Source organism: Sinocyclocheilus grahami, unplaced genomic scaffold (assembly GCF_001515645.1).
Source record: "Sinocyclocheilus grahami isolate Dianchi unplaced genomic scaffold, SAMN03320097.WGS_v1.1 scaffold1226.1, whole genome shotgun sequence".
In the NCBI taxonomy this organism is placed as follows: domain Eukaryota; kingdom Metazoa; phylum Chordata; class Actinopteri; order Cypriniformes; family Cyprinidae; genus Sinocyclocheilus; species Sinocyclocheilus grahami.
Window position 1 is genome coordinate 19,090 of NW_015506405.1, and position 12,047 is coordinate 31,136.

At 39.6% G+C, this 12,047-nt stretch overlaps 1 protein-coding gene across 1 annotated transcript in view; it reads right to left on the reverse strand.

Moving 5' to 3' along the window:
* Positions 1 to 2,204: 2,204 nt before the first annotated feature.
* The window catches only part of LOC107568233 (low-density lipoprotein receptor-related protein 1B-like), a 159,521-nt gene continuing 149,678 nt past the window's right edge, over positions 2,205 to 12,047 (reverse strand). The window contains exons 45-52 of the mRNA XM_016254167.1: positions 11,679 to 11,798; positions 11,226 to 11,339; positions 9,830 to 9,979; positions 9,125 to 9,247; positions 5,196 to 5,315; positions 4,646 to 4,774; positions 4,204 to 4,326; positions 2,205 to 2,390 (exon numbers count right to left, since the gene is read on the reverse strand). Coding sequence (XP_016109653.1) covers positions 2,212 to 2,390; positions 4,204 to 4,326; positions 4,646 to 4,774; positions 5,196 to 5,315; positions 9,125 to 9,247; positions 9,830 to 9,979; positions 11,226 to 11,339; positions 11,679 to 11,798 — 1,058 coding nt within the window. The 3' untranslated portion in view covers positions 2,205 to 2,211. The remainder of the gene's footprint in view (positions 2,391 to 4,203; positions 4,327 to 4,645; positions 4,775 to 5,195; positions 5,316 to 9,124; positions 9,248 to 9,829; positions 9,980 to 11,225; positions 11,340 to 11,678; positions 11,799 to 12,047) is intronic.

A 12,047-nucleotide genomic window follows, 5' to 3' on the forward strand; every position in this document is an offset into this window, starting at 1 on the left:
CTACAGGACTGTCTTCAAACACCTCTGGTGATCACAGGTCATGTGAACATGGCGCTCCTGACACCTAGTTTGCCAATCAGCAACTCTACAGAAGTGTCTGTAACTCGAGAGATTTAGCTCAAAAATCTCCCTCCTTAAGGCACACCTCTAGAAAGCTCCCGAAGGCACAATCCTTTGTTTAAACTTGATCTGAGTATGCCAATTAAATACCAATGAAGTAAAACTGGGACAAATCATTTCTATGGCTTTTTACTTTGATAATGTTTGCCAAAGTAATTCAGTGAAAAGATGTTGCAGAAACAAAAACACAATAGGTTCTGCAAAGCAATTCATCAGTCACATTTGTGCGAAACTTGAAGTCACACGAAATAAGACATGAATGATTTTATATATAGTCCCAAGGAAGATGTTCTGTTTTATAAAAAAATTTAAACAAAAGGAAAAACTTTTAAAAGCTATTATTTGTAATATGGCAACTGCATGACAAATTAAAATGTTTGATTTAAAAAACCTTTCTTGCCCTTTTCATATAACATATCTGAGCACAAGAAATACACATGCATTTCTGCAGAAGCTGGTAACACTTTAGTATAGGGACCAATTCTTACTATTAACTAGTTGCTTATTAACATGCCTATAATTAACATATTGGCTGTTTATTAGTACTTTTAAAGTACATATTCTGCATCCCTAATCCTACCCAATACCTAAACTTAACTAATACCTTACTAACTATTAATAAGCAGCAAATTACCTAAAATACCTAAACTTAACAACTACAGTACCTTACTAACTATTAATAAGCAGCAAATTAGGAGTTTATTGATAATATAATGTCCAAAAATGTACTGCAATAATATAATTGATGCTGTACAAATAGCTTGTGAGGAGATGCATGACTGCAATTCAACTATGATATGGAATTACTAATGGAATTAAATTCTCTGCATCAAAAGTTACTGATTCTGTAAATTTTCAAGCTAAAAACATATTGTATCTTGTAAAAATTGATTATATTCTGAAATACATATCAACTTGTGAATGCTGCATAAGTGTTAGGAGAAGCAAGCTTTGGCTGGATAAAATTTTTTGGTAACACTTTTGTATAGGGACCAATTATCTCTATTAACTAGTTGCTTATTAACATGCCTATTATTAACACATTGGATGCTTATTAGTACTTATAAAGCACATATTCTGCAAGACCATGTTTTACATCCCTAATCCTACCCAATACCTAAACTTAACAACTACAGTACCTTACTAACTATTAATAAGCAGCAAATTAGGCGTTTGTTGAGGCAAAAATCATAGTTAATGGTTTGTTAATTGGACCTTAAAATAAAGTGTGACTAAATTTTTTTTAGTTACTTCTGGTAAAACAAAAAACAAAAAAACAAAGCAGGACAAAATAAATAAATAAATAAAATTAAGCGCCAATTGAGGACAAGATTTAATATAATACCCAAACTTACATAAATTTATTATAAAATGTATTACAATCTAATTCATTTATATTTGTTAAAACTTTATTTTTAAAAATAAAGAATGTATTTACAATATACACATAATGTTAATCATTCTTTTCTTTACAATTAATCACTCTATAGTAATGACAGTGTAAAATACAATGTATAAATATACTATTGACCAACCTTGTATCCCACTGGTAAGTCCTGGCAATCCTGTGTACAGCCGCTGACACGACGGTTGAGACATTCATTGACATTGCAGTTTTTCTCATCCGAGCGATCTCCACAGTCATCTTTCAGGTCACATAAACTCTTCTCAGATATACAGCGGCCATTTGAGCACATGAAAAAGGAACTGTTGCATAAGCTCTCTAGTTATAAAGGAAGAAAGTGAAAACAAAGAAAACAAAATAAAAAAAAAGTACAAAGCAATACAAACAATAAAGACGTGTAGTGTTAAAACCCAAGCTGAAAATGTAAAAATGTTTTTGGATAAAGCATGAATGGTTGGATGGCTGGAACTGTACAAAGCTAGAGGGCATAAAAGTTGCAATTTTTTATCCTGCAACTGCCAGTAAGTGCAAGGCTTTTAAAAAAAATAAATAAATGCTTGATACACAGCTGAAAAAATGCCATCCCCGCAGGTCAAAGTTATCCACTTCAGCCCCCTGCTTTTATCCATGATGTTCCTTGGCCACTTGTATTCCCTCAGATGTTCAGTAAACCCCACATCCATCAGTCAAACATATTTCAGGCACAGCTCTGTTGGACCATTACCGGCAGCCAGGCATTTGAGGTTAAGGGGCAGCTCATCAGAGTGGTCAGGGCAGTCTGGGTAACCATCACACTCCCACTGGATGCTGAGCAGGCATCGGCCATCAGCACAGCGGAACTCATCCGGCCCACATGAGCGGTATACTGCATAAAGAGTGAGGACTGTCAGCATAGTGACACACTTTGCTACCAAACAGAGATCTTAAAGGGATAGCTCTGACACACACACACAAATTAATTCTGTCAGCATTCGTTTTAAAATGAGTGTGATTATTTTTTCTTCCGTGGGACACAAAAGCATTTAATTTAGTTGAATGTCCAAGCTGCTCGTTTTACAATTCAAGTGTTCAGCATTTTAAACTGACAAAGAAATCCACCACAAAACTACCATAAAAGGTTGTCCACTTGACTTGAGAACATATGGAGTACTTTTTGGATCTCCAGACTGAAATGTGATACAGTTTGGTACATATTCTGATAAATAAATTATGATCAAATACATTTTGTTTTCCAAAGACAAAAAACAAAACATATAATATATATTGTTTTAATGTTTCGTTTTTTGTCTTTGGAAAACAAAATGTATTTGATCATATATATATATTAAATGACATAAGGTGTTAGTAAATTATGACAGAATGTATATTTTTGGATGAACTATGTGAACTTTGAAGATGAATATGAAACACAAAGGTATGTGATGTTACTTTTCAATAAAATAATCCGCAGATGTCTTGGGTTAGACTTTTTAAGAGCTAATGAGGAGATCTCTTTGAATCTCCTTTGTTATGAATAATTTCCCAGACTTTCTATTTCATATTTTAACTTTGGTTCAATAAGTTCTAGTGCAATAAATTGTGAGGGTGTATGAACACGGATGATGTCCTGTGGAGAGGTTGTCCTTTCATGTTGTGAAGACCAGGGCCCAAGTTCTCCATCAAAAAGCCTACAGATGTTTCAGTTTTAAGTAAAAAGTCTAAAGCATTTTTAGAAAACCCCAAATAATTGAAGTTCTGACTATTCTTGAAACTGTTCTTCTTAATTAAGAATGTATTGTACAAATAATACGAGCACAGAGCAGCCTAAGGCTCACTGTAGAGCTTTAAATTAACAGAGAAATGCCTCACTTTTTCCACTAAAATACTGCACATTTTTACTATTTCAATGTTGATTTTTGTGGTATTCAGTTTACTTTATAAATAAAATTAGCTTTCGCAAATTCCTTAAAGGGGTCATATGATGCGATTTCAAGTTTTCCTTTCTCTTTGGAGTGTTACAAGAGTTCTTAGTTTAAGTATTTGCTATTGACTGTTCAAATGCGGAATTTTGCTCATCGTGTGTGTGTGTGTGCGAGCGAGCGAGAGAGAGCGCGAGAGAGAGTGAGAGAGAGAGAGAGCGAGACACATCACAGTGGAGTCAGCTGTCTTAACCGTGGCTTGTGTACTGCAAACACATATTCATCACTGTGTCTGTCACGAGACTCTATTCCCCTTTCAGGCTCGCGATTATGGTAAGTGGCGTTACATTTCCGACGAGTGCTTGCGGTGTTCGGCCAATCACAATGCACTAGGCCAGCTCGCCAATCAGAGCAGACTGTGCTTGTCGGAAGGAGGGACTTTGTAGAAAACTAAGCGTTTGAGAGAGGCGGGGCATAGAGGACTTACAATAATGTACAGTATTTGAAAAATAATGTGTTTTTTGAACATTAAAGCATGTCAACATATTCTGTTACACCAAATACACAAAATAATGGTCTTTAAAAAAGCATCATATGACCCCTTTAAAGGAAAAGCAGGTAACTATAGTGACCAATGATAAAAAAAAGAATGCATTTCACAATGGCTCTGCTTCTCTGTTTGTAGCTTGTTCAAAGCCTAAGCCTGAAAATATACTTTTGGAATATAGAAAAAACTAATAAATATTATTAATTCAGACAGATTTCAAGAAAGATGCTTACCACATTCAACAGATTCATCTGAACCATCTCCACAGTCGTCGTCATGGTCACAAACAAAGTGCTTTGGAATGCAGCCTTTGTTAAGGCATCTGAAGGAATTCTCATCACATGTGTTATTTGGAGCTGCAGGGTAAACATCAGGACCTTGAGCTTAATTAATTCTCACTAAGACTTTATTCACCTTGGGGTACTAGTCATATCTGCCAAATCCAGCCTAAAGTCTAACATGTTACAAAACGCAACGCTAATGAAGTGCCTGTGGTTAAGAATATCTTATTCTTTGGATGTCATTGAATTTTTAAATCCCGACCTGAGCACGTATCAAATAGACAATTATAATGAACGGCCTGCATCGCTGCTAGAACAACACCTGAAGAGAGCTTTCATCGATAACACATTGACATGCAGAAGACATTTTAAACAGATCAATGGGAATATTTACCACAGCCGGCCGCAGCGAGCTCATCGCTGCCATCGGGACAGTCTCTCTCCCCGTCACATAACCAGCGCTTGGGGACGCATGCGTACGAGCCTGGACAACTGAATAACCCTGGGGCACAGGTCACCGAGCCTGGATAATATTTTGTTAGCAATGCACCATTAATTGTTGCTCAGGTCTATTGATTATAAATGACAGCCTACTTGAATATCTAGAGAAATCACAGAGTAATTTGTGAAAGCTTCTTAACAAATGCATAGCGTGCATTTGGATGTTCAGTGTTGCTTATCAAGTTCTGAAAAGCATTTAATGTGTATAATTGGATTTGCCGTTATTAGGAACATAGCAATATCATTAATATCTCACTGACATTTCATTACAAATATTTACTAATATATTAAACCATGATTACATTTTCATAATTGCCCAATTTATAATAATTGCACTGTATTTAGCCTGTGTATAAACTCAAATCATTCAAAAAGCTGCCTTTGAGGCACAGAAAAACAATATTTAGAGTCACACAGAATGGAAGGAGAGGTCACATGCGTACCGCAAAGATCAACGCTCTCGTCCACCCCATCTCCACAGTCTTCTTCACCATCACAGAGCCATTGCTTCGCTATGCACTTGTTCTTCGAACAAGCAAACTGGTTCCACAGACAGGAGGAGTCTATTAACAAAGAGAGACACAAATAACAGCGCTTAGAAAATGACATCCACAATTTAGGACTCATCTCTAGCTGAATACTTTTAGTGATGGTTTCTTTATTTCTAAATTCAGCAGACTTGGCTGTAGAGCTTTAGATTGCACTTATATTACTTGTGCTCTCAAAGAAACAACGGCAACAAAACACTCTACAACCCCTCGCCATAAATACGTCAATCTTTGTCAGAGTGGTTTTTACTTGAAGATGCAATGAAGCAGAATAATTGTGTTTTCTGCATTTTTTTGTTGTGCAATCAAATATATAGAACTAGCTGACACATCTATCTCTGTTCTTTGTGTTGAGCAACAGCTTCACCCTATGAAAATTATTTTTTATGGCTTTTATTCCATGTCTGACAGCTCAAACTACGTCTACATGCTAGTGCACCTCTAAAAGTTGACAAAATAATATTTCAGTTCATATATGGATTTATGTTGTGTCAAAAGAGACAAATAATCTAGACGTGATCTATTTAAAAAAAACTATTTAAAATAAATGCTGTTCCCTTTCAGTCGGTCACTCCGAGTCACATCGGTGACCGACGAATTGGGATATCGCTTCGATAGACCAATCTACTTCGAATGTAAACTAAACGAGCCAATGCACATTGGCATGCAATTATTGCATCCAGCTGCCGCTGATCACAGCGTGAGTATAATAAGGCAGCAGGTGCAATGCATACCAGCTTGTCGCTGAGGAGCAGAGCGACAACATCGTTCTGCTCTATATTCATTTCGAGAACGTCTAGGTTACTTGTGTAACCCTCGTTCCCTGAAGGAGGGAACGGAGACGTTACGTCAGTGACTGACGAATTGGGATCTCGCCCGAGAGCGCACATCAGTTTTTCGCTGAGGAGCCGAGACTACGTGCCCCGGCCGTACAGCTGTGGTACAGCAACTGTGGCAACGGAACGTAACGTCTCCGTTCCCTCCTTCAGGGAACGAACAAGTTCAGCACGCTCTCGGAAGCTTTCTGTGTTGGCGAGACGGCGCTTCGGCGATGGTCGTTCCAGTGGCGAGTGCGTTGCGCACTTCAGGCTGCACTACCCCCTGTCATGTTGCAAGTGGCCATCTCCCCTGTGCGCCTCAGCACTAAAAGAGCATTTCCTAAAGAGCAAATTTCTCTAAAAGAGCTCCACGGGTGCATCTTTATAAAGACGACGGATCGTCCTTATAAGGATGCGGTTTCACCCGTGCGTTTCTGGGTGCGGTTGTTTCCTGGCACCGGGTGATGGTCACGATCGCTGCCTCACGTGTCTGGGCATCAAGCACGCTGAGGTGGCCTTCGTGGATGAACCGGGCCCTTCATCTTGGGACCTGTCTCAAGTGCCCCGGAGGAGGCAGACCCAGCCCTGACTTTGCTCTGTCCCATCCGAGCATTAAGGTGCTACGTAGACCGAACACAAAGCTTCAGGACCTCAGACCAGCTCTTTGTCTGTTACGGAGGCTGGCAGAAGGGGAATGCCGTCCCATGCAGAGGATGGCCCACTGGATTGTGGATGCTATCACCCTGGCTTATCAGGCACAGGGTGTGCCCTGCCCATTCAGGCTGCGAGCTCACTCAACTAGAAGTGTTGCATCCTCCTGGGCGCTGGCTCGTGGCGCCTCGCTGACATATATTTGTAGGGCTGCGGGCTGGGCGACCCCCAACATGTTCGCTAGATTCTATAGCCTCTGTGTGGAGCCGGTATCCTCCTGTGTTCTCACCTCAAACGGGTAGTGGCACCGAGAGGCCCCGGTTAGTGTCGGCTTGCTAAAACTGCTCCAGAGTGTCCTACAGTAGACCCTGTTGAGATCCTCCATCACCCTCGGCAGCGGACGCGGCAGAACGTCCGGTGCCGGGCCTTCACGATGAATCCGCGGGAACCGTGGAAGGCTGGGTTCCATATTGAGACCTAAGCAGTTCTCCTATGTGTATAGTCCACGGTATAGCCATAGAGCCCATGTTTCCCCGGCAGACTTCTGCCTTTCCAAGAGGGTTACAATCACCTCCAGTTCTCCATATACACCTAAGCGGATGCTATATGTGTATTTGCTTCCAAAAACTCCTTCAGGAAGGATGGGGCTTCCGCAGCGTCCCTGTTTCAAGTGGAGCGGGTACGTTTTCCCAGTGTTATCCAATCTCACTCAGTAAGGTAGTGCTTTGAAAAATGGTGAGTGGAACTACTTGTCCCGAGCCCCGGCCTACACCAGATAGGGGCGCAGGCGGCTCGCACAGTGCACTGGAAGGGGCAGCATCATGGTGCTTTGGTAGGGATCCCGATTCATTGGTCACCGACGTGACTCGGAGTGACCGACTTAAAGGGAACATCTCGGCTACGTATGGTAACCCTCGTTCCCTGAAGGAGGGAACGGAGACGTCACGTCCCATCGCCACGGCTGCTGTACCACCGCTGAGCGGCCGGGTCACCAGCTCGACTCCTCAGCGAAAACCTGGTATGCGTTGCACCGGCTGCCTTTTTATGCTCACGCTGTGATCAGCGGCAGCTGGATGCAATAATTGCATGCCAATGTGCATTGGCTCGTTTGGTTTACACTCGAAGTAGATTGGTCTATCGAAGCGTTATCCCAATTCGTCGGTCACCGACGTGACGTCTCCGTTCCCTCCTTCAGGGAACGAGGGTTACCATACGTAACCGAGACGTTCTTTAGAAAGTTCTTTTCATCAAAGAAAAAATTATTTTATACCTGTTCCCACAATATATTAAGAAGCACAACTATTTTCACGTGTTTTCAGTAAATAAATATTTCTTAAAAACTAAAACATATTAGAATGATTTCTGAAGGATCATGTGACACTGAAGACTGGAGAAATGGTAGCTGAAAATTCAGCTTTGCCATCACAGGAAGAAAACAAAATTTTAAACTATATTAAAATAGTGAACAGTCACTTTAAATTGTAAAATTTTGCAATATCACTGTATTTTTAACATGTAAATGCAGCCTTGGTGAGCATAACAGACTTACAAAAACTTGGTACTGTACCTCAACAGACAAGCCTAAAATATTTTTTATAACATTCTTTCATGATCAAAAATAGCTCACAGATCTGATGGAATATAATTATACATTAACATAATTATATACTACAACATGCCCATGCATGTGCAAATTGCGGTAGCAGGAAAGCAGATGACAAAGATGACAGTTTATATCTAAGCCAATTTTTTTCAAACCCCTTTCAGTTCTATTCTAGACAGACTCCGCCTGCCAAAAGAGTTAGAGTGGTCCACTCCTGGGGTTACACCATGGAGAATTAAATTAAGGGTCACAGCAGGAAAGACTGGTCTCAAATTCCCATGATTCTCCTTGACTTCCTGATGCTCTCTTGCTGTATCTGCAGATATCCTATCTCTATTCACACTGCTGACGGTGAGCAAAGATGTTATGTCATCTTAAGGAGAAAAACATCCTTTCAATTCTAGGTACATAGGTGGTTAAAAAAGTAATTTATTTATTCCAAATCTATCTATCTATCTATCTATCTATCTATCTATCTGATTTTCGTACAACCATTTTGTGAATTGAAAATGCTTGGGGAATCTTGAAAATGAAGGATCCAGTTATATACATGCACGTAAGCCTCCAAGGGCACAGGCACACATGGAGATAGGTTTTCATCACCTGAAAATGCTTCTTTTGACCTCAATATTAGCAGCTGAATTGGTTTTTGCATTCAAAGCTCATCTCAAGATGTGGGCCATAATCTCTCGCTCCACATGAGAAATCAAGCTGAGTGAAAGCAATGGGAGGCTAATACCAGTCATGCTTACCACACTGGAACTCATCTGCACCATCTTCACAATCCTTCTGCCCGTCACAAAGCCACACACTGGAGATGCAGTTCCCGCTAGGGCAGGCGAAGTGGCCTTCTGCACATTTCTGCCTGTGGGAGACTGCGGCAGTCAGAGAAAACACGTGTTTGATTATGGAGAGCATAAATAAGTCCAAGATTTGCTTAGTGTAGTGAGAATTTGGTCCAGTGGTTATTTGGGTCATTATTCCCTCCCTAAAATCGCTCCCAGGCAGATTAAATCTTTATGTGATGCAATTATCTATGGAACTATATGGGTGTAAAAGTGCACTTGCCTCATTAAAAGTACATCTCCATTCAAACAGGTCTACTCTGATAAATTCCACTTTTGCTTTCTATCTGAAACTGACATGCTATGAGCAATAAGCTGAAATCTGCCAAGACTCATTTTCAAGTCACCTTTTCATCAGCCATTTTGAAGGGACTGCAGTTTGCACGAGAGTTTAAATGTCTGCTCTTCGCAAGTCTGACAATCACCAATAATTACTCATCAGCCTTCCAAACCTTTTTCAGGCTCTTCAAGCATGGATAAAAAGACAGGGGCCTGTCTCTGCCTCATTACCTCTTTCATAAATAGTGTTGCGACAAAATTCATTTGATTTTAATGGAACCTGGCTTCCTCAAGCTGCAAAGCTTACAAACGGAGAGTTATATTGAGCGTTACCCTGACAGTTCCTCTCATCGGCGTAATCTCCACAGTCATTGGCTCCATCGCACAGCCAGGAATGGTGAACGCAGAGTGAGGTGCTGTTACAACTGACAAAGACCTTTTCTGCCACTCCCATCCTGTAAAAGTCTCCACAATCTGTGTGATCTGAAAATAAGAGGAAGACCTTGTTATCTACTGTACGCCACATGAGATGCAAAACAGACGACACAAAATAATTCCAAGCTGTATGACCATTCATGCACACACAATCCATAATCAAAATTAAAGCAATAGTTCACCAAATATGACTTCTGTCCATATGACTCTCAAAAGATGATTTTCTTAATATTATCCAGGCCAATCTTTGCACAATTTAATGAAAGTGAATGGAGCTGACTCTCCAAAATTACAAAAAAGCACCATTAAAGTAATAAAGTATCATTAAAATTCAACTACACTATTCAGCAAGGGTACATTAAATAGAGCAAAAGTGATAGTAAACACATTTGTAATATTACACAGGATTTATATTTCAAATAAATGATGTTCTTTTGAACTTTGTATTCATCAAAGAATCCTGAAAAAGAAAACTGTATCCCAGTTTCAACAACAATATTAAGTAGCACACATGTTTTCAACATTGATAACAATACGAAATGTTTCTTGAGCACCAAATCAATATAGAAGGATGACTTCTGAAGGACCATGTGATACTGCAAGACTGTAGTAATAGCTGCTGAAAATTCAGTTTTGCATAAGTAAATTGAATTAATATTTCATAATATGACCTTTTGATCAAATAATTTCAGACTTGGTAAACATAAGAAAAAAATCGTACTAATCCCAACCTTTTTGAAGTCGGCTGAAGCCATATGAAAGCTTTCCTCCTCCAAAGTTCAAAATGCCATTGGCTCTAATGTCATTGATGTCAATGCTGCCATGTTTGATTTGAAAGTTATAGCAGAGGAGATGATTTTCAGTGAATAAAGACTTAATTCAGACTAAAAATTTACTTAATTAACTTGACTAAAATAATGACTACCATATCATATGACATCAGAAGACTTGGAATATAGTCCCTCAGTTACAGTTCCTTTTAAAATACTTTTATGGTGTATTTTATTTTATTTGTCCCATTTCATTATATAGGAAAGCATGGACAGGATATTCTTTAAAAATGTGCCTTTTCTGTTCCACTGAGGAAGGAAAGTCATAAAGATTTTGGGATGACATTTTTTTCTTCCATTTTTGGGTGATCTGTCCCTTTAATGACAATTTATTGATTTATCCTCAGTTCTATCTAGGAATGCATTACATTCGTCTATAATAGTCTGATATGTCAAGGCAATGATTATTACAGTAGGATAAAGAGAACGTGTGCTGCTTTCCAACATGGGCAGCGCTGCCTTACTGCAGTTCTTTTCATCCGAGGCATCGGCGCAGTCGATGACCTGGTTGCACCAGGAGGATATTGATATGCAAGTTCCATCTTGACAAGATGACTCAGACGCAGCACACGTGACATCTGGAACAGAGACACTTCATTTACACGGAGAGCAAAGAGACTAAGGCACCTGGACGTGTGCTTAAATGAATTAAATATTGTGCGCTGTGTAAATATTGTGTTATCACAGATGATAACAGAGTATTCCAGATCGCTCCAAGGAAAATTACTTGTGAAATGCTTTCACAGCTTGAAAATTGGGTGTCATTTTCGAGGTCTAACATGGTCCGAAATACACTAACGGCTTAAAATATTTTTGCTGCCCATTTTCTTTTATAGACTGAAAAAAAAATGTACTTCCTTAAGTGAAATTTATATGCAAAATGTCAAAATAATAATATTTGCAGACAAGATACTCACTGTTACAAAATGCCTCATCTGAGTTGTCCCCACAGTCATCGATTCCATCACAAAAGCGATTGTTAGCCACACAACGCCTGTTGTAGCAAGGACGGTGACCCTTTCGGCAGGTCCTGTTGTCTAGCGATACGGAAAGCAATTGCAATCAGGGCAAAAAAAAAAAAAAGCTTCACATCCTCTCTCTTATTTACTCTTTCTGTTGCTCTGAGCTTATTCCCATTTGCTCCTCTGCTTGAAAGCAGTAAGGAGAAGCAGCTCATTTTATTAAGTTGAAGCCTCAGGGAATGGAACTGCCACCTTAAACCAATTCTGCGTTCTTACTGCTTTCAAGATGTGGGAACTGGGAGTACATACGGCAAAGAATTGTGA